Below are 20541 nucleotides of genomic sequence, written 5' to 3' on the forward strand. Positions count from 1 at the left end.
CATCCTGACCACTCTCTTCAGAGTTGCCAGTGGTCTCCTGGCTGCCAGACCCAACAGCCCCTCTTCTGTTGAATGCACTGCCTTGGCCTCCTGGACCTGGACCCACCCTGTCCCTGTGCCTCCTCTGGGCCACTTCCTGCCCCTCCCTCTCACTTCCTGCCCCTCCCTCTCACTTCCTGCCCCTCCCTCTCACTTCCTGCTCCTCCTGGCCCTTCACTGTGGATGTCCCTAGGGTACATGTGCTCTTCATTCTTCAGTAACACAAGAAGAAAGAAGAGCACACTCCACACCCCCGTTCTCTGGGACTGTTCCTCCATCCTCGCAGCACTGCTGGACTGGGGTGTTTGCATGTCTATCCTGTTTGGTTCCTGGAAAGAGCTGTCCACTCAGAGTCCAACTCCCTGGACCGGCTCTGGCTGTGTGGCCTTCGTCACGGTGTCCCGCCTGCCTCACACCAGTGATGCAACCCGCCACAGAGTCCGGAAGGATGAGGATCAACTGAAATGTCAGAGAAGCCACGCAGCTCAGTGCAGGCACATGGTAGGGTTCAACAAACGTTTATCTCACCCTCCAACTGCCATCCCCTCCTCAATATAAGATTTTATAAAAGACACCAGAATTTTCCCTCTTACCAGACTTCTTTCTGACACATTAAATCCTTTTTTTGACCTTACCGCTGGTCCTCTGTGTCCACCATCCCCACTCTGATGTTGACCTTTGCCCCAGGCATGACACTCAAAGCCATTGCTCCTTTATTTTCACTTCTTCCACTCCATGGGATAATTCATGGAACAAGAGTGAAGCAAGATCCTTCTCATTGCCACTCTTATCCTCACATTGTACACACACACACACACACACACACACACACACATGCACACACTTCCTCTCATCTGTCGGCAATGGCAGAAGAGAAAGAAAATGAGCTTCAGAACCTGACGGAGAGTCCTAGTTCCACCACATGTCAGACGTGTAAGCTTCAGCAAGTGACTCAGCCCTATGGGCCTCCATCGCCTCTTCTGTAAGATGGGCCAACATTTCCCCTGTGACTATGGTGCCCGGCCCAGTACTTGACACATAGCTGTTCGGTAAGAGTTGGCTTTCTTCCTTTCCCACTTCGGGGCCACAGTCATTCCCCAGCTCCTTCCCTTGGCTAATCCGTCCAGCCACCGCTGACCTCTGCCTCTGTCATGCTAGACGGGTCTTAGTCTTGTGTCCACAGTGTTGCAGGCAACTGCACATTGATATGGGACACTGTGCAGGTCTTGTGTTAGCAAGCAGGCTCTGAGCTTCCAGATGGGTCTGCCCATCTGTGTCTTAGATCGCTTCTGAATTTCCCACTGTTTCCAGGACAATGGTGGGTTTATAAAAACAGGGATTATTATAGCTACAAATCGTGTGCCTTCTTCAACCCAGACACTATCATAATTGCTACCATTTGTTCAATGTCTGCTCTGGAGCAGGTGCGATGCTCGCAAGATTTATTTATTTCTCCCAGTAACCCTGCAAGGTAGGTCTTATTATTCTCATTTAACAATTGAGGAAACTGAGACTTAGACGTGATGCGGCCGGAACAAATGCACACAGATTGCAGATGGAACAGCAGAGTTCCAACTCAGACCCGCCCACCGCCAAAGCACATGGCCCTGTCACCAGGCTACCTGCCAATAAGACTTATGTCCCTAATTCTCCCATGAGCCCGTTAGGGTAGCATTCACCCAGTTTGCCAATGAAGGACCCACTGAGTGGGCAGCAGAGCAGGGACCCTGTCTGGCTGACCCCAGGCCCACCCTGCAGTAACCAGGAGCAGAAGGGATTCTTGCTCCAGAGGGAGACCATCAAGTCCAAGTTTCCTGAGGGACAGAAACACTCTGGCTCTGCCTCCTGCCACGTCAGTTGGCTTCTTTGGGCCTCCCTTTCTTTGTGCACAATAAAAAGTGGAGGACAGATATTATTTTATAGACGAGAAACCAAGATGGCGGCATAGTGAACACCTAAACTGCTGCCTCGCACAACAATTTCAAAACTACGACTAAAAGACAAAACGGACATCATCCAGAACCACAGGAAGGCTGGCTGAGTGGAAAGAGAAAAGCACACTGAGACTCAGAGGAGCTGCAGGAGGCAGAGGTACTGAGACGCGCGTGCGGAGAGGACTGGCAACTGAGTGCGTGGCTGGCTTTCTCAAGTGGGAGGGAGACAAACGCTCTCAACTGCACTGAACTCCAGTTCTGGGCGAGACTCTGGGGACCCAGACTCATACGGGGTGAAACTGGACTGTCAGGAAAGAGAAAAGCACACTGAAACTCAGAGGAACTGTGGAAGGTAGAGGTACCGAGGCGCGTGTGCAAAGAGGATGGGCAACTGAGTATGCGGCTGGCTTTCTCAAGCAGGAGGGAAACAAAAGCTCCTGACTGCACTGAACTCCAGTTCTGGGCGAGACTCTGGGGACCCAGACTCATTTGGGGAGAAACTGGACTGTCTGGCAGCAGGCGAAACTCGAAGGTGGCTTTCTCTGCAGCGATTACCACAGAGACTGAGACACAGGGGCCTATTAGGGCAGGGTTGACGGGAAACCAATGCTGTCTGCTCCACCCTGAGACTCCACCCCATCCAAGCTGAGCACAGAGGTTTTTGCAAGTCCTGTCTCATAAGGGTGTCTCCAGCACAGAAGTTCTCCCAGCATAGACACAGCTGATCCTCACAGCCAATTGGCCTGGAGGTCAATTCCTCCCAGTGATACCAACAACAATCAAGGCTTAACTAGAACAACACTGCGCACACAGCCCACAAAGGTGTGCACCAATAGTGTCCACCTCAGGTAACTGGGGAGGCTGAGCCACTGGGCCCCATAAGACACCTAGCACACAAAGTCACTCTATCAACTCAGGGAAGCAGCCAAAATGCGGAGACAAAGAAACAGGTCACAAATGAAAGAAATGGAGGAAAGCAAATGACTGGATATAGAGTTCAAAACCATGGTTATAAGGTTTTTTAAGAATTTTCTAGAAAAGACCGATAAATTTAGCAAGACCCTCGAGGATATGAAAAAGGACCAACTAGAAATTAAGCATACAATGACTGAAATAAATAATATTATACAGAGATCTAACAGAAGACTAGAGGATCTCAAGAATCAAGTCAAAGATCTGAATTACAAAGAAGCAAAAAACACTCAACCAGAAAAGCAAAAAGAAAAAAGAATCCAAAAATATGAAGATAGTGTAAGGAGCCTCTGGGACAACTTCAAGCGTACCAACATCAGAATTATGGGGGCGCCAGAAGAAGAGAGAGAGCAAGATACTGAAAACCTATTTGAAGAAATAATAACAGAAAACTTCCCCCACCTGATGAAAGAAATAGACTTAACAAATCCAGGAAGTGCAGAGAACCCCAAACAAAAGGAATCCAAAGAGGACCACACCAAGACACATCATAATTAAAATGCCAAGAGCAAAAGACAAAGAGAGAATATTAAAATCAGCAAGAGAAAAACAGTTAGTTACCTACAAGGGAGCACCCATATGACTGTCAGCTGATTTCTCAACAGAAACTATGCAGGCCAGACGGGAGTGGCAAGAAATATTCAAAGTGATGAATAGCAAGAACCTACAATCAAGATTACTCTACCCAGCAAAGCTATCATTCAGAATTAAAGGTCAGATAAAGAGCTTCACAGATAAGAAAAAACTATAGGAGTTCATCACCACCAAACCAGTATTATATGAAATGCTGAAATGTATTCTTTAAGAAGAGTAAGAAGAAGAAAAAGGTAAAGATAAAAATTATGAACAACAAATACATATCTATCAACAAGTGAATCTAAAAATCAAGTGAATAAAAAATCTGATGAACAGAATAAACTGGTGAATATAATAGAATCAGGGGCATAGAAATGGAGTGGACTGACAACTCTTGGGGGGAAAAGGGTGTGAGGGGTGCAGGAAGAGACTGGATAAAAATCATACACCTATGGATGAGGACAGTGGGGGGGAGTAAGGGCAGAGAGTGGGGTAGGAACTGGGTGGAGGGGAGCTATGGGGGGGGGGGAGAGGAACAATTGTAATAATCTGAACAATAAAGATTTATTAAATTAAAAAAAAAAGTGGAGGACAAGGAACTGAAGATGCCCGAGGTTGCAGGACTGCTCTAGCCAGGCAGCGCCTTGAGCAAATCCCAGCCGGTGGCCTGTCCTCTGAGCAGACGCGGGCCTGGGAAAGGGGGGTGGTGTGGCCGGCAGAGCACAGCCCCCTCGCTGCCCTCATCGGAACGCCGCTGTGCAGTTGACAACCCACCCAGCTGTGGCAGTGGTCCCAAAAGGTTCTGATGGTTCTAACTGTCGATGTTTCTAAATCTTGAAATCACCTTTAAAAGAGCAATCAGGATATAGAATGTCAGCCTCCTTCCTCCAGCCCACAGTGACCTGGCATCTCTCTCTGTTAAGCAATGAAACGGCACATTTTACGAAGCCATCTCCCACACACGGAGCAGCCAATGTTAGTCCTCTGACCTCACAGTGGCTCCTAGACATTCTAAGTTCAGGATCACAGGGTGAGGCCCCCCAGCTAATGTTAATAGGACCCTTGGCCCTTTCGTAGCCGTGAGGAGTTCCCAGCGGGTGGAGGCACTGTTCTCCTCACGTCTGTGACATTACACCTCCAGTCTGCCTGGATTTCTGATTGTGATCGCCTCTCATAGTCCCAGCAGCTCAGCACAGCACAAAACAGCTCACCTCCCCAGGGCATATCGGACACAGATGACAAACGTTCCCACCGGTCCCCAGGGAGGGAAAATCATCAGGTAAGGACTCACACAAGAAGACAAGCATCGGGCAAAGGGCCAAAAGGAAACTTCTAATTTCACACGTCAGGCATCATTTGCAGCAACAGCTCTGAGTTGTCCTTCAGTGTCTCAGGGGTAATGTGGGAGTCCACATCACAACAAGACAATCTCGGAAAACCCTGCCCTGCCCTCAGTCTGCAGCATCGTAGCCCGAATCCACTGCCACTGGTCACCTTCCCCAAAGTGGTTAGAAGCCAATCTTCCCTCATTTAGAAAATATGGAACTCCTTTAGCTTTTTCTTATCTGTGAAGCTCTTTATCTGCCCTTCCATTCTGAATGATAGCTTTGCTGGGTAGAGTACTCTTGGTTGTAGGTTCTTGCTATTCATCACTTTGAATATTTCCTGCCACTCCCGTCTGGCCTTTCCTTTTCCTAAGACAATTTCTTTTCAGTGTGGTAAAATATACACAACGTAACCTTTACCATGTTAACCTTTCTTTAAGTGTTTGCTTCTGTAGCATTGAGCACATTCTCACGGTGGTGCAGCCGTCACCGCATCCATCCCCAGCTCAGCCTGCCTCTTGGGGAGCAAGTTTCATCCCTGCGTCTACATGTCCTGTCCCTCCACCTCTGCTCCCTGTTGACTGCCACTCCCTCCAACACCTCACTCTGCCACCGCCCCTTCCTTATAGTGCAACCTCTCCCCTTTGGCTTCCTCTCCGCATGTAAAGGTGCTCTATAAACACCCATCATGCACACACTCACACACACACACACACACACACACACTCACACACACGCACACAGTCTGGCCCCGTCAGCTCCTTCCAGCTCTCTGTCTTTAAGCACATCCTCTCCAAATCCTCTCTCACACCCTCTCCCAGACCAATCACCCCTCCCCACCTGCATCCTGGCTGTACAACCCACCACTCAGCCATCACCACTCTCACCAGAGTCAGCAGTTGTATTAGTCTCCTGTGGCTGCCACAGCTAACTCAAAGTGGTGGCTTAAGACAACGGAAGTGTATTCTCTCACAGTCCTGGAGAGAATCAAGGTGTCAGCAGGCTCGTCCCCCTCCCTCCCGACAGCTCTGGGGGGGGGGGGTCCTTCCTGCCTCTCTCAGCTTCTGGTGACTCCAGGCATCTTTGGTTTGAGAGCATCACCCCAACTCCTGCTTCTGTGCTCAGGTGCCCTCCCTGTATCTCTGGATGTTCTTTTCTGTCTCTTATGTGGATGCTCTATTGCAGTGGTCGGCAAACTCATTAGTCAACAGAGCGGCAAACCGCGGCTCACGAGCCGCATGTGGCTCGCGAGCCGCGGTTTGCCGACCACTACTCTATTGGATTTGGGGTCCAGTATGACCTCATTCATTACATCTGAAAAGACCCTATTTCCAAAAAAGGTTACAATCTGAGGTTCAGGGTGGACATGACTGTGGGGAGACGCTACTCAACCCAGTGCACTAGTGAGTCCCAATTTCCAAGCCCAAGGACATTTTCCAGGGGTCTCTGCAGCTTCTGTTCCAGTTATTCAACACAGAAGTGGCCTCATGTTTCCTACGTATTCTTTAGGTGAAAGAAGTGCATTAAGGGGAAAGCTAAATATAGAAAAATCAAAGAGAACGCAGAAACACCCACAAACTTACAACTCAGAGATGGATCAAAATGAACATCTTGGAAAACATTCTTCTACACACATACACACACACACACACACACACACACACAGTCATGAACACACACACGTTATTGCAAGAAGGTGATATATGCAGAGTGGATTCTATGTTCCTTATTCTGCCTTTTCGCTTAGCGCTATGGCTGGGCAACCAGCCAAGTCAATGAACACATACCCATTCATTCAATAATAGGTGCTGTGTGCTGGGCACTTGCTCCAGGGCCTGCGATTCATCTGTGAATAAAACACACACAGATCCCTGCCCTCAGGGAACTTCCCTTCCCACAGGGGCCAACAGGCAGCAGAAAATTAAAAGAGTAAATACCCCTCAGGCTGAAAGGTAGCAAGTGCTATGAAGAATTGCACAGCAGGTCCAGAAGGGGCTCCTGAGAACCGGGCAGCTGAGATTTCTGGTTCCAAAGGGGGTTAAAGAGGCCATTAAGAAGGTGATCTTGGCCCTGACCGGTGTGTCTCAGTGGATAGAGCGTCGGCCTGCAGACTGAAGGGTCCCAGGTTCGATTCCGGTCAAGGGCATGTACCTTGGTTGCGGGCACATCCCCAGTGGGAGGTGTGCAGAAGGCAGCTGATCGATGTTTCTAACTCTCTATCTCTCTCCCTTCCTCTCTGTAAAAAAATCAATAAAATATATTTTTAAAAAAAGAAAGAAAAAAAAGAAGGTGATCTTGGTGAAGGCCCCAAACACTGGAAAATCGTTTTTCATGACTGCATAGTATGCCATTGATGATAAGTGCAAAAATGTGTTTAACCAGTGCTCTGTTGATAGATACTTCGATCGTTTCTAATTTTTCACTGCTGTCAGAGAGGCTGCAATAGAGCCCTGTGTGCAACTGGTGACCATTTGTGTAATTATTCCCTTGGGTGGAATGCCTAACCCCTGATCCAAGCCATCTAACCATTTCTAAATCATAAGACTTCCTGTCACCTGCCCTTCAGGAAGACTGCTAGTCAACACCTACAAAAACACATCTGAGTTCCCAAGTCCACTGCCTTCCCAGCACACACACTCCCCATCTGGCGTTTCTTTTTAATTTTGCTACCTTTGGGGGGAGGGCGTTGTTGTATGTGCACGGCTTTCACTTTGCCGTGGCTGGACGGTCTTTCCGTGTGCTTGGCATCTTGGTGAGCTTCTTCTCTTCGAAGCCCCTTATCCGTCTCCGGTGGCCAAGTTTTCTATGGGACGCTGACTGCGTTTGTAAATTGGGAATGTATACGTTATGCGTTGCCAATATGTTTGCTGGTTTGTCCTCCTACTTTCCTTACAAACATTTAAAATTTTCATATTGACAAAAATAACAGTGTTTTAAAATAATTTCTGGATTCCTATCATGGTTAGAACAGCTTTTCCAACTTTCAGAATTATAAAAATACATCTCCGCTCCCTCCGTAGTTTTTTTTTTTTTTCTTTGCATTTAAATCCTTAATTTACTTGGAATTCGTTTTGATATAAGAAATAAGCAAAGGCCCAGCCGGCGTGGCTCAGTGGTTGAGCATCGACTTCTGAACCACCAAGCGCCTCGTGGCCGCCCCTCGGGGCCCCTCGCGGATCCTCTTGTGCCTGTGCACACTTCACTGTTAGCCCCGCTCAACCTGCGTGCAGGATGCTAGAGCACATGCAGCCGGGTCGGGGGAGAGGCTGAGGGAGGGGGGAGGGGGTCTACGTGGACAGCCAGGGGGCCCTGGGGCCATGGGGGGCTGCGGCCGAGGTGGTGAGCGGTTGTTGGCACCCAGGTCTGCGCAGGCATGCAGGGAGGATGTCTGCTCTCCAAGCCGCAGCTGCAGCTCGCTCTGCTGAGCAGCTCCAAACGCTCTTGCAAATGCAATTCAGATCACCCCTCAATTCACACCCTGGGGTTCCAGGGAAGAAAGACAGGTTGAGAGCCATGGTGAGCATTCCCTTCTGGGTCCCCCTGTATGCCTCTGCACCCCCGAACTGAGGCGGCTTCTCTCCCCTGCCCAGGGCCCCTGCCATTGCCCTGGACACAGCCTCCAGCTGGGCCCCCCCTCCACACCCCACACCCCTCCCTGGCCTGGCCCCCGCCCCTTGCACTCCTGCTTCAGCCTCTTCTAGTCCCCGGATATCCCCACCTCACTAGAATTTTGGTTTCTCTGGCCTCTGAGCCTGTTTTCCCACCAGCCCCTACAGGCCAGAGGCCCGGCCTCCCCGCCCCATCGCAAAGCAAACAAAATTCTCCTCGGCCCTCAGGTCTCTCGTGGGCCTAAGAAATAAACGGAACATAAGACAGATTAGCAGGAGAAGAGCAGACACGTGTTACTGAGTTTTTCCATGTACCTGGGAAGCTTCACAGGAGACCCAACGATGTGACGAAGCAGGAAGCCTTCAGGCCACTTACTTAGTCAAAGAATAAATTGGGGAAGAACTGGCAAGACAGGGAGGTTGGGGCTCCGGGTTGTGCGTGGGGAAGGAGTGACCAGGTCGGCAGGGGTGTGTTTAACGCGGTTTGTTTATGCAGCCTCCTCGGCCCTACCTTCCCTGTCTCTCCCACAGCAGGGAGGCCGCCTCGGCCATGGGACTTAGCTCCTGATTTCAGGAGGACAAGGCGGGTCCACGTGTGCTTCTCGCACCGGCTGCTTCTTGGGAGGGAGGGTTTGTGTTCGTGCACCGGCTGCTTCTTGGGTACCTTTAATTCAAAAAAATCAGCAGGCCGAGCGGCAGGTTTGGGGTGGCACCTTCTGAACCCCTTCCCCATCTTCCCAGGGACACACCTTGCCTGCACCCTGGCCTCAGCCGCGGGCCACCCCGGAGGCCACCTTCCCACCGTGCTCCCACAATCTTTTGGCTTTCTTCGTTTGGTTGCTTTTAAAAGGTATTTAAGTTCCACATGACTTACACTTCCCACCGGCTGGTTGGTTACAGATGCCAAACGCAAACCGCCGTCCCCCTCCGGTCCCCTCTCCCTGCTCCTTCCCACGCAGCGCCCTCATCACGGTGCCCTCTGCCTGTCCGGGGGTCAGTGCTGCTGAGGCTCAGGTTCATACCGGACACTAACTGGAAATGGCACAAACACACTCACTTTTCTTCTTGTTTCTAGTCGGACGGCAGCTCTGCCGCGGGCACGGGACCCAGGCCCCTCCACCCCCCGTGGAAGGGCAGGGGCACAGGAGGGGCACATACACTCTTTAAGGGCAGAAGCGGGGATTCAGCCCGGGGCCACCCCTCAATGCGGAGGAGGCCAGGAAATGGGCTCAGTCCTGAGCTAGCAGCGGGGGACAGGTTTGGAGGATCACTGGCAGCTAGGACTGGCCAGGGCACTCACCCTACTGGCTCTAACTGTTCACACAGGTCCCCCAGCTCAGAACGCCCTCCTGGAGCTTGAAGGGACAGCCGAGCCAGGAAAAGGGGGAAAGCAGCTCCATCCTGGGTGGTGGGGGCGGGCGTGGACGTCCTCCCTGACATTTAAAGTCTGGATCTCGCTGAAGGCTGTTAAAAAGCAGCTAATCTGACAAACCCTCTTCTCCACGGAAGGGCTCTGGGAGACGAGGGCTCGGGTGGCTTTGCACCGTCAGGAGCTTAGCACCTGGGTCAAAGCAAGACACTCGCCGGGTCTCCAGCAAAGGCCCCCCCCACCCCCGCCACCTGCCAGGGAGTGAGCCCAGAACTTGTCCCACATGAAGCTGTATTTTGAGACTCCCACTCGGGGCAAAATTAACAGTGAGAACTCAGCTGTGACCACTCGGGGCCGTAAACATCGTGCCTTGTGGGGGGTGTTGCAGGGAGAGGGACGTCACCTTCACATCCATCTAGAATAGATTCTCCACTCTCCTCCACCCTGTCCCAGCCTCAGCTGCTCCCCTCTCACTCCTGTCCTGATATCTGTTTCAAGAAGGAGGAAGAGGAGGAGAGGGAGAGGAGGAGGAGGAGAGGGAGGAGAAGGAGGAGGAAGAGTGGGAAGAGTGGGGATAAGAGGAGAAGGAGGAGGAAGGAAAGCGTCTCCTTTACAAACGAAAGGCTATGGAGGGCCGGGATCTAAAAGTCCAAGTTGCCAAACCCAACAGTCTGCCCCACAGACCAGATGCGGCTTCTTCCTGGGGCTGAAATAGAAGAGCAGACTTTTGCCCCTGATGCCCAGTGGGTACCACTGGAGTCCCATCCCCCGCTGTTTCCTTAACCAGATGCGTATTTTCTCAACCGGCTGCCTTTCTCCTTTGACCAAGGGGACAAGCCGTGGTTGCCGTGGACAGAACGCACGGCAGAGTCAGCAGACGCAGAAGGAGAGAAACCCCTTAGGAAGCTTGGGAGGTGTTGGCCTAACAAGCCGCTTCACACGCGGTTTCTGTGTGTGTAGTCCCCGCAGCAGGGCCAAACTCCCCCTCGCACGCAGACTCTGGAAGAGGTTTCCTAACGCGGGAGTAGCTGACGATGCTGCCGATGCGCTCATCCAGGGCCTTCAGCAAACACAACCACACGCCAGGACTGCACATAGCCAACGTGGAGGCAGAAACCAAAGCAAATGTGTGAACACTCAAAGAGAGATTTCCCCACACCTTTTTAACCTTGGCATTGAATCCCCAACAAAAAACAGACCTTTTCCTTAAACTCTGAAATCTGAGTGACCATTTAAAGATCTTGCCCTAAACCTAAGGAAAGTAGCAAAGGAACAATTTAGTACAAAGGAAAACCTATTACATGTCGGTTCCAGGCAGGTATGTGGTTTCATCCAACGACAACCCCATGAATTGGGCATCTTGATCACCACTTTGTAGGTGTGGAAACTGAGGCGCGGTGAATTCGGGCAGTGTGTCAGTCTACCTGGGCTCCATAACAGGGTACCACAGACTGGGAGGCTTAGATGACAGAAATCTGTTTTCTCACGATTCTGAGGGCTGCAGATTGAAGATCGAGGTACAAGCAGGGTTGTTTTCTGGTGACTCTGGTCGGTCTGGGAGACCTCTGCTCCTGGCTTACAGGTGGCCGCCTTCCCACGGCCCTCACCTGTCCTTTCCTCTGGGTACACATCCTGGTGTGTCTTTCTCTTCTTATAGAGACACCAGCCCCTATAGAACTAGGGACCCACCGTATGACCTCATTCCACCTTACTTACCTCCTGAAAGGCCCCATCTCCACATTTGTGGGGCAGGGAGAGGGGGCCGGGGGAGTGATATAAAAAATAGCATGTCCAAGAGCCCACATTTGCGAAGTGGAAGAGCAGAGACTGTCTGAATCCTAACATCTCTTTGTCCGCAGTGTGCAGCTCCCTGCCATGGCGTCTCAAGTGGAGCAGGAGACACCTGGCTGAGCGCTGACTCTCAGAACTTGCTGTCCAGGAGACACTTGCACAGCCAGGAGCTGTCTGCTGGGAAGGGGGTGACGCTCCTGCACAAAGGCAGACGGCAGAGCACAGGAGTCCAAGTCAACTCGGGGCCTGTCCAGACGATGCCACATAAAACTCACTTTGTCTGCTTTGCGCATAGCTACACAACTGGTGTTTGGTTTCATGTTCATATCCCACACACGGTGTGGTTGCCATGATCCCCTAAGAGCCAGCATTTCATTTGGTCTTTCTTTTCTTTTCTCCAAACCACCAGCTAACGTCCTGGAGGGCGACTCCATGGACCAGGACGTGGAGAGCCCCGTGGCCATTCACCAGCCAAAGTTGCCTAAGCAGGCCAGGGACGACCTGCCGAGACACATCTGCCGAGACCGGACCAAAAGGAAAATCCAGAGGTACGTGCGGAAGGACGGAAAGTGCAACGTGCACCATGGCAACGTGAGGGAGACCTACCGCTACCTGACCGACATCTTCACCACCTTAGTCGACCTCAAGTGGAGGTTCAACCTGTTGATCTTCGTCATGGTTTACACAGTCACGTGGCTCTTTTTTGGGATGATCTGGTGGCTAATAGCGTATATTCGAGGAGACATGGACCACATAGAGGACCCATCGTGGACTCCCTGCGTCACCAACCTCAACGGGTTCGTCTCTGCTTTTTTATTCTCCATAGAGACAGAAACCACCATCGGTTATGGCTACCGGGTCATCACGGACAAGTGCCCGGAGGGGATTATCCTCCTCTTAGTCCAGTCGGTGTTGGGGTCCATTGTCAATGCATTCATGGTGGGATGCATGTTTGTAAAAATATCGCAGCCCAAGAAGAGGGCGGAGACCCTGGTGTTCTCCACCCACGCGGTGATCTCCATGCGGGACGGGAAGCTGTGCCTGATGTTCCGCGTCGGGGACCTCAGGAACTCCCACATCGTGGAGGCCTCCATCCGCGCCAAGCTGATCAAATCCAAACAGACCTCAGAGGGCGAGTTCATCCCCTTGAACCAGACGGACATCAACGTCGGGTATTACACCGGGGACGACCGGCTGTTTCTGGTGTCGCCTCTCATCATCAGCCACGAAATCAACCAACAGAGTCCTTTCTGGGAAATCTCCAAAGCCCAGCTGCCCAAAGAGGAGCTGGAGATCGTGGTCATCTTGGAAGGGATGGTAGAAGCTACAGGTAAGGCGCGCTCCCCCCGGGGTCTCTGTGGGACCCACGCCCCTTCTGACCGGGTCTCATGTTCTTATCTGTGGGAAAGCTGCACCTCACTCACTGGTGACACCGCCCCCTCACTTCATGGCGTAGTATGTCCACGTAGCTTATCGCCTCCGGTCTACCCACCCAGAAGGCTAGCCTTCGCTTTTTAAAAGGCCTTTGGAAACAAATTAATAAACAAGTGTTTTTAAAACACTGCTTAACAGATGCTAAATTTCCAAATATTTACGTAAATTAAAATTTCTCGCTAAAGCACCTTTTACATGGCTCTGAAACATGGTCAATTTAAATACTTGAGGTTATTTATTGCCACGCCAGGAGGAAGACGGGAGGGTGTTCAGAGGAAGCCTGACAAATTGCTTTAATAAAAATGCAATTTCCCCTCTTCTTTGAGAGCCATTTGCAAGGCCCATAGTGTTGTTTTATGTCGAGAGAGTGCTTGGTGTCTATCTCCATAGTCTACCTGCTGAACCCCCAGCAGCCACAATCCTGCAGCCCCAGTAAATAACTCCAGCAGGAAAGCGAAAAGCCGAAGATCGTTCGTCGTAACCCCATTGACCTTCCATTGGTGCGCTTTAGGGAAGATCATCTGCTCTCAGAATAGAGCGCTGGTCTGCTTTTATTGAAGTCTTCACCCGTATCTGAACTTTACACGTGTTATACATCCCAACAGCAAAACCGGTTCTGCCCATGTTTATCTGTCACAGTCCACAAAGCAGAGCCGTGAACTCTGACTTAAGCTAGCAATGGTGTCCCACAGAAAACATATAAACCAGAACCCTAATTCATCAATTTCTTTACTGTTCTTCTGAGTATCGATAGCAGCCTTGGGATCCTGTTTAGTTATGCAATCTGCCCTTCTATGCTTTGAAGTCTTCAACTGGAGGCTCAGGGTTGGTTTATATCATCTGAAAACATGGCCCACAGACTGGCCCCAGATTCTTCATCAACCCCTAAGCTGATCTCCATCATCCCTTCAGAAGAAAGTCCTTGGTCCTGTGTCTCCGCCTGCCTGTGCCCAGCAGGCAAGGTCATACCTCTAGCAAATTTCTCTCCTGGTGGAAACATTGCCATCAGTGTGTAAATGCAACCGGCAATGAAAATGTGAGTGGCGGGCTTTGCATGGAGCTTGGTGATTTGAGTGGGCTCCTGTTTATAGAACTAAAGGAACATGGACCTAATCCGAAAACAGCTGTAAAGAATAACAAAAGAACTATTGCGAACTACTAAAAGATTGCTACAGATGTGAACAGGGCTATCTGTTACTTTAGCCTGACTTTGGATGTATTCCTGAAGCAATGGTTGTGTGTTTGGGGGAGTGGAGCGGCAGGAGAGAGGGGAGGAAGCAATTTAAACCGGGAGCCCAGTCATTTCCCACAGACCAGAAACTTCTCCCACGGGTCTGAGCGCAGGGACTCTGGATCCCCCTAGTGGTGGCCCCTGAGACACAGCCTCTGGCAGCATAAACCAACCACTCATGATGCAATTTTAATATTAGATTTCTCACTATAAACTCTCCCAATAGGACCGGAGGGAGGGCAGTGGACAAGCCTTGTTATCATTGCATCTCTGAACTCAAGAAGCAAACGCCACTGGAAATATGTACTTTCTGGTTAGTGGTGTTCATCTGAGCTTCAAACTGTAGGAGCTGAGCTTCATGCTCACTCCACCCAAAGCTCAATCTCAAAAAAAATACATGAATCCGGAATAAGCAAATTATCCTGTGATTTCCCTGAGTTGGCATTCTCCCTGGGGCTGGCCCTGTCTTTCTGAGGACAGTTTGTAATGACTGAACCTTTCTAAAGAGAGGGGCGTCGTCTTCTTGATAATTCACAGTGATGCTTGCCTCTGAGCATCCACAGCCTTTCTACTGCTTTCTTGGAGGAAAGGGGGTAGGTGCCAGCAAAAAAGAAAAGATTCAAAACACTTGCCTTTGTTCCTGGAAAAAGGCAACCCCTATTAATTTTCTATTTAAACAAAAAATGTTTTCTAACTTCTGGAAAGTGAAGGGAAGAGTGTTCTAGAAAGTCCTGGGCTTGTCTGGAAGCTGGACATGTCTTGTTCCTTCCCTGGTGGGATTCATACAATTCAGTGCTTACAGCCCATCTGATCTCTTAAGCTTCAGAGGGATGCTTCTCTTTGTGAATGAAAAACACAGTTGGTATTTGTGAGCATTAAACAGACCCTTGGGGGAAGAAATGCTTCAATGAGTCAAAGTCACAGGAAAAAATTAATGTGGACCAAATGCACACTGAGGGAAAAAACAAATTCACAAGGGCCTGATTACTCATTGGAGGGCTGGATGGGACACCAAGAGCCTTGACAACAGCGAGCTGGCACAAAACGGCTTCCGCTCTACTCATTTCTCCTTTCAAAAATGTCTTAGTTGACCTTAAACTACTATCTGTGATCTCAGTTCGCGGGCCTATTTCAAGGACAAGCCCCACGTTGCAACCTTGATGCAGTGCCCTCCTCCTGTCACCCACGTGTGGGCACACGTGGACCGCGACATGGTATTTCTGGAGAGCTGAGCTGCCCTGGGGAGGCTGGCCACCCGGTCCTTCCGTCAGCTGGGTCTCAGGCTCAGCACAGAACATCTGGCAGACGATGCCAACGCCAGCAGCACTGCAGCAAGCCTTTGCCCAGCACTGAGAGTCAGGCTCATTTTTAGAAAATGAAAGTAAGATCCTTGAGGGTAGGGTGTGCATATTGCCCAACCCCGGTGCCCTGCAGGTCCAGGCCCCAGGCCTTCACTCAGTGAGTTCTCTGGCCTCATAAAAGGCAGAATCGCATCCACAAAAGACAGACCCACATCCTCAGTGGTTGGCTTCAGTCTAGTTCTGTCCAGACTCGGAGAGATGTGTACAGTGACCTCTAAGAACCTTCCAGTCATGTGATTCTATTTTTGAAATGAATCAAACCCTGCAAAATTCTGACACCCCCCCCCCCACCCAGACATCTGGGAACTGGCCGTGTCTCATCCCACAAATATATTTTTTAAGGGAGCCCTTTATGTTCCTGACACATGGGCGATTTTGAGATAGTGATGTTTACAGAAGGGTTCGTAGCTACGTAAACAAACACGCTCAGCAGCTGCGCGAATGTGCATTTAAATAGTAAAGCATTCATATAGACTGTTATTTATGGAGGGTAAATTGGCCTAGAGGCTAGATGACAGCCACACAGAGCTGGGCCCGTTGCCAGCCAGCTCCTCACCATAGCCTTTCTGGTTGATGAACTTCCATATTTACCCCCAGCGATTATGCAACTATGACAAGCAGCCCTTACCAACACCTCTGCCAATGTGCTCCTTAGATAAATCCCATCCATCTGGTTTTTTTACACTTTTTATTATGTAAACTATAAAACGTATACAAGAATAGGCCAAATAGTATAATCCACTCCCATGTACCCATCATTTAATTACTATAATTGTCAATTTATGGCCAAAACTTGTCCCATCTATATCATCACTCACTAACTGCTCCCAGCATCGTATTTTATCTGCAAAAATTTCAGTATGTATCTTAAAAGATAAGGACCCTTTTAAAAACATAACTATAGCCGAAACCGGTTTGGCTCAGTGCGTTGGCCTGCGGACTGAAGGGTCCCGGGTTCGATTCCGGTCAAGGGCATGTACCTTGGTTGCGGGCACATCCCCAGTGGGGGGTGTGCAGGAGGCAGCTGATCAATGTTTCTCTCTCATCGATGTTTCTAGCTCTCTATCCCTCTCCCTTCCTCTCTGTAAAATAGCAATAAAATATATTTAAAAATAAATAAATAAAATAAATAAAAACATAACTATAACACCATTATGACCCCAAAAATAATTAATGATCATCTCTTAAGATCTAATATCTAAGTGTTCCAATTTCCAATTTTCTCATAAATGTCTTTTAAAAATATTTTTTTAATCTGCTTGTTTGACTCGGGATGCAAATGAAGTTAACACACTGGTTGGTTGCGTCTCTTTTTAGCTTCTTAATCTATGACTTCCCCTTCCATCGCTGTTTTTTTATCCATTTACTTTTTCCTCAAAGAAGAAAACTTCTGGAAGATTTAAGTACCGCATGAAAAACTGGGGGAAGTGGAAGTGGGTGATGGCAAACCGGAAGTGGGTGGTGGCAAAGTGGAAGTAGGTGATAGTGAACCGGAAGTTGGTGGTAGTGAACCGGAAGTTGGTGGTGGCAAACAGGAAGTGGGTGTCAGCAAACAGTTCTTCGCCACAGGAAAGCTCAGTTCCATTGCTAGAATAAAACTATCCACATGAAGAAAGTCACCTCACAGGTCATAGCATTTTTTAAATGGAAGGAGTCCTTGGTGTATTCTTACTAAGCTGAGGAAATGGAGGCTTGGCTAAGGCCAAATGGCCGCTGGCAGCCGGAAGTGGACACCCACGCCCCCAGACGGTGGCTCAGCCTCCGGGTTTAGTGCCTTTTGCAACACGAGTGCTGCTGGTTCATGAAGACTCGGTAGAGAAACGCTCCCGAGAGAGACAGCTGGTGTTTAATGTGCAGACAGGCTTTCTTCTCTTTGCCTCCACCCTTAGTTCCTCTTTTCCTTTAAGGTTTCTCTGTTGGTCTCCCAGGTTATTGATTCGTTTTAAAATTTTTTATATGTTCCCATGAGTTTTTAAGAGCCGTATATTAAAAAGAGATAAAGCTGCCAAGAAAGTTCTGAAATTGAAATTAGGTGCGCAATGTCTACAAAAATACGCCTGGGAGAATACTTGCTCTGTCCGATCTGATTTCCGAGTGCCATCTTCCTGTTCTGTAATCAAGAAGCCACTTCCTGTGATAGGGGAGACCCTGCGCTCAGGGAGCTGGAAAGTGGCGTTGCTCGATAAGGCGGTTGGGGCTTAGCATCTCAGTCCCCTTAAGCTGTTTCTAGTAGTGATGTTTCATAGCCATTACCTTCCACAGCCCTTATTTCCTCCTTCCGATAAGTTACTGCTAATCCCTCAAGTGGCAAGCCATTTTCTCCAGATTTACTGTTTTCCTCTTAAGAGTTTATAACCCCAACTACCTGCCTCGCTTGGGAAAACACTTCGTTGATGAGACCTGAAATGGTAAGCACTTGGGTAAAAATCACCTGGTATATCTCTATGAGGAGTAATGTTTTTAAACATTCAAAGACGTGAATGCATTTTTCCTAAGTAGAAATCTACCGTTTATCAACATCAAGAAATGCAACAGTCCCTTTTTTGGGCATTAGGTTTAAGTGATCTATTCAGGACCTCCTTTCAAAATGTCCACCTCGGTGTAATACACCCGGGTAGTGTCATTAGCTGGATGAAAACTGATAACTCCTGCTCCCCAGATACGGTGAACTTTTTGTGATCCTCCCCAGTTTGGGGACACTGTGTTCTGGTTCATCAAATGTCCTAACAACCTGAGGTTGGATGCTGTAGGGCACACATGGAGTTTTAAAGTTTTCCACCGTCCCTCCAAAAGGAAGAACACTGCAACTCTGCCAAGCTTTATGACTCTGGGAAACATTTCCTATCATTTAAAAGGCGTTGGGTGGCGCATAACAGGTAGTGCATCAAGGTTACCAAATATTATTGTGGTTGAAAAGACCAAAATACTGGCTAATTATAAAAGCTTTCATTATTAAAACACCAGGTCCAGAAAATTCATTGTTCTTCGTTCTCCAAATGGGCCATGAGGAGCTGCTAAAATGGAAGTTCAGTAGAAGTCAGTGACAATCACATAATATAAACAATTTAGAATTCAAACCCAAGGAGACTTGGGGGGGGGGGGATGAACTAGCACCTAAACATTAGTTCTGAATCAAACTCTAAAGTCAACACTCATGTTAGAAAGAAAATGCACATTCAAATTAAGAGAGGACAATCAAATAGTGGGAAGTCTCCAATTAGTGTCTCCTTAAATAAATAGAGCTTTATTATTCCCTAGGGCATTCAGTAATATGAGTATCGACAGCATGTGCCAGTGAAGCAGTTTTACCCAGCGATTTCTAATGACCGGAAGAGAATTATTGGGGGGAAACACATAAATTACACACACACACACACACACACACACACACACCTAAACAGCTGGGGGGGGGGTGCTTCTTCCCCAGTTAAGTATGCCCTTGTTCCTCATCCTACACCAACCTACTTACAAATCTTGTTTGTTCTATTAATTATGTAGTACGCCTCTTTTTTTAAAGTAATCTCAGCTATAGCTCAATCTAATCTGTACTTCTTTGTATTGTTTAGTGTGTTGGGTTTGAACCATCGTGGGTTCAAACCATGGTTCCTACACTCACAGGCTTACTCAACCTCTCTTATGCCTCAGTTTTGCCACTCTAAAATGGGAACAAAAGTGGTACCTACCTCACTGGTGACCTTTCAGCATCCCAAATTCTATCAGGTCCCTTCTTCCCCCATAGACTGCACAGGCAGTAGAGGGCAGAGCTTGATGAGGATGGGAAGCCAGGCCGTCAGGAGGGCCAATCCCAGGGAGCCGCCCCACTGTTTGCAGGAAGCTTGCAGCTGGTACCTCCACAGAATGGCCAGCACCTCCCTCTGAAGGCCCTCCGAATGGTCAAATGGCAAATGTTAACCTGTGGGGACAGCCAGCACGAGAAACGCACACTCACCACGTGAGAGTAGATGCCAGCCTGGCCTCTGCCCCAGTTACCTGATATGAATTACAAATCAGTGGATCTGAATTAATGAGGATCACTGGGCTCAGAAGAGACTCCGCATTCCTATAAATAGTAACATTTCATCGTTATCATTTCTGCCTAAAGTGGACATGAATATAGATTATTCTCAGGTCTTCTAAGGCAACTGCTCAGTGAGAACAGGACCAATAGTCTGCATTTGAAAGCAACATTTCTATCATCCCAATTCCCCTCCCAGATTTTTCAAAAAGTACTCTGAGATATCAGTTGAAACCTCAATTTGGAAAATGTATTTCTGTGTTGCTAGCTCAACTCAACTAAGTAATATTTACTTCCATAATAAGCCCTTATAGACACTTCTGCTTAAAAGTATAAATGTACTTCAGCAAAGCAGACTGTACTAGTAGAAGTTAATTTCTACCTGGCCAACTTCATTGTTCTCTCTTTACGAAGGATGATAAATATACTGTAGCAATCTGCTTCGGCTGAGTCATGCTGCAGTAACAAACAACTCCAAGGGCTTAAAACGCAAAGGGTTATCTCTCATTCACAGCACATGTCAGCTGGCGCTCTGTTCACGTCCTGCCGACTCCAGGTTGCAGACCGAAAAAGCAGCCCTGTGTAGAACATGCCGTTCTCATGGCAAGAAGGGAAATGGCAAAACACCTCACTTCTACTCACCATCTATTAGTCACAGCAAGTCATATGGCAGTGCCTGATGTCCATGGCATGGGCAAATACCATTCTTTCACAGGGACTGGAAATAAATAATTGAGAAAAATAATATAATCACAGACACCCACGTGGTTCTGAAAACCAATAGACTGAGTTGAAAACACTGTGCAAGTTAGGGTTTAAAACATGGGGTGTCCATTAGTGTTGTCCACCAGATATGCCCGGCTTTCATCCTTCCAGGCACTCGTCA

At 48.8% G+C, this 20541-nt stretch overlaps 1 protein-coding gene across 1 annotated transcript in view; it reads left to right on the forward strand.

Annotated features, from left to right (window-relative positions):
• Positions 1–20541, forward strand: part of KCNJ6 (potassium inwardly rectifying channel subfamily J member 6) — a 180251-nt gene that overhangs the window by 128273 nt on the left and 31437 nt on the right. Inside the window, exon 3 of the mRNA XM_080651881.1 lies at positions 12024–12944. Coding sequence (XP_080508007.1) covers positions 12024–12944 — 921 coding nt within the window. The remainder of the gene's footprint in view (positions 1–12023; positions 12945–20541) is intronic.

The sequence above is a fragment of the Plecotus auritus genome, assembly GCF_963455305.1.
Source record: "Plecotus auritus genome assembly, chromosome: 2".
NCBI lineage: Eukaryota > Metazoa > Chordata > Mammalia > Chiroptera > Vespertilionidae > Plecotus > Plecotus auritus.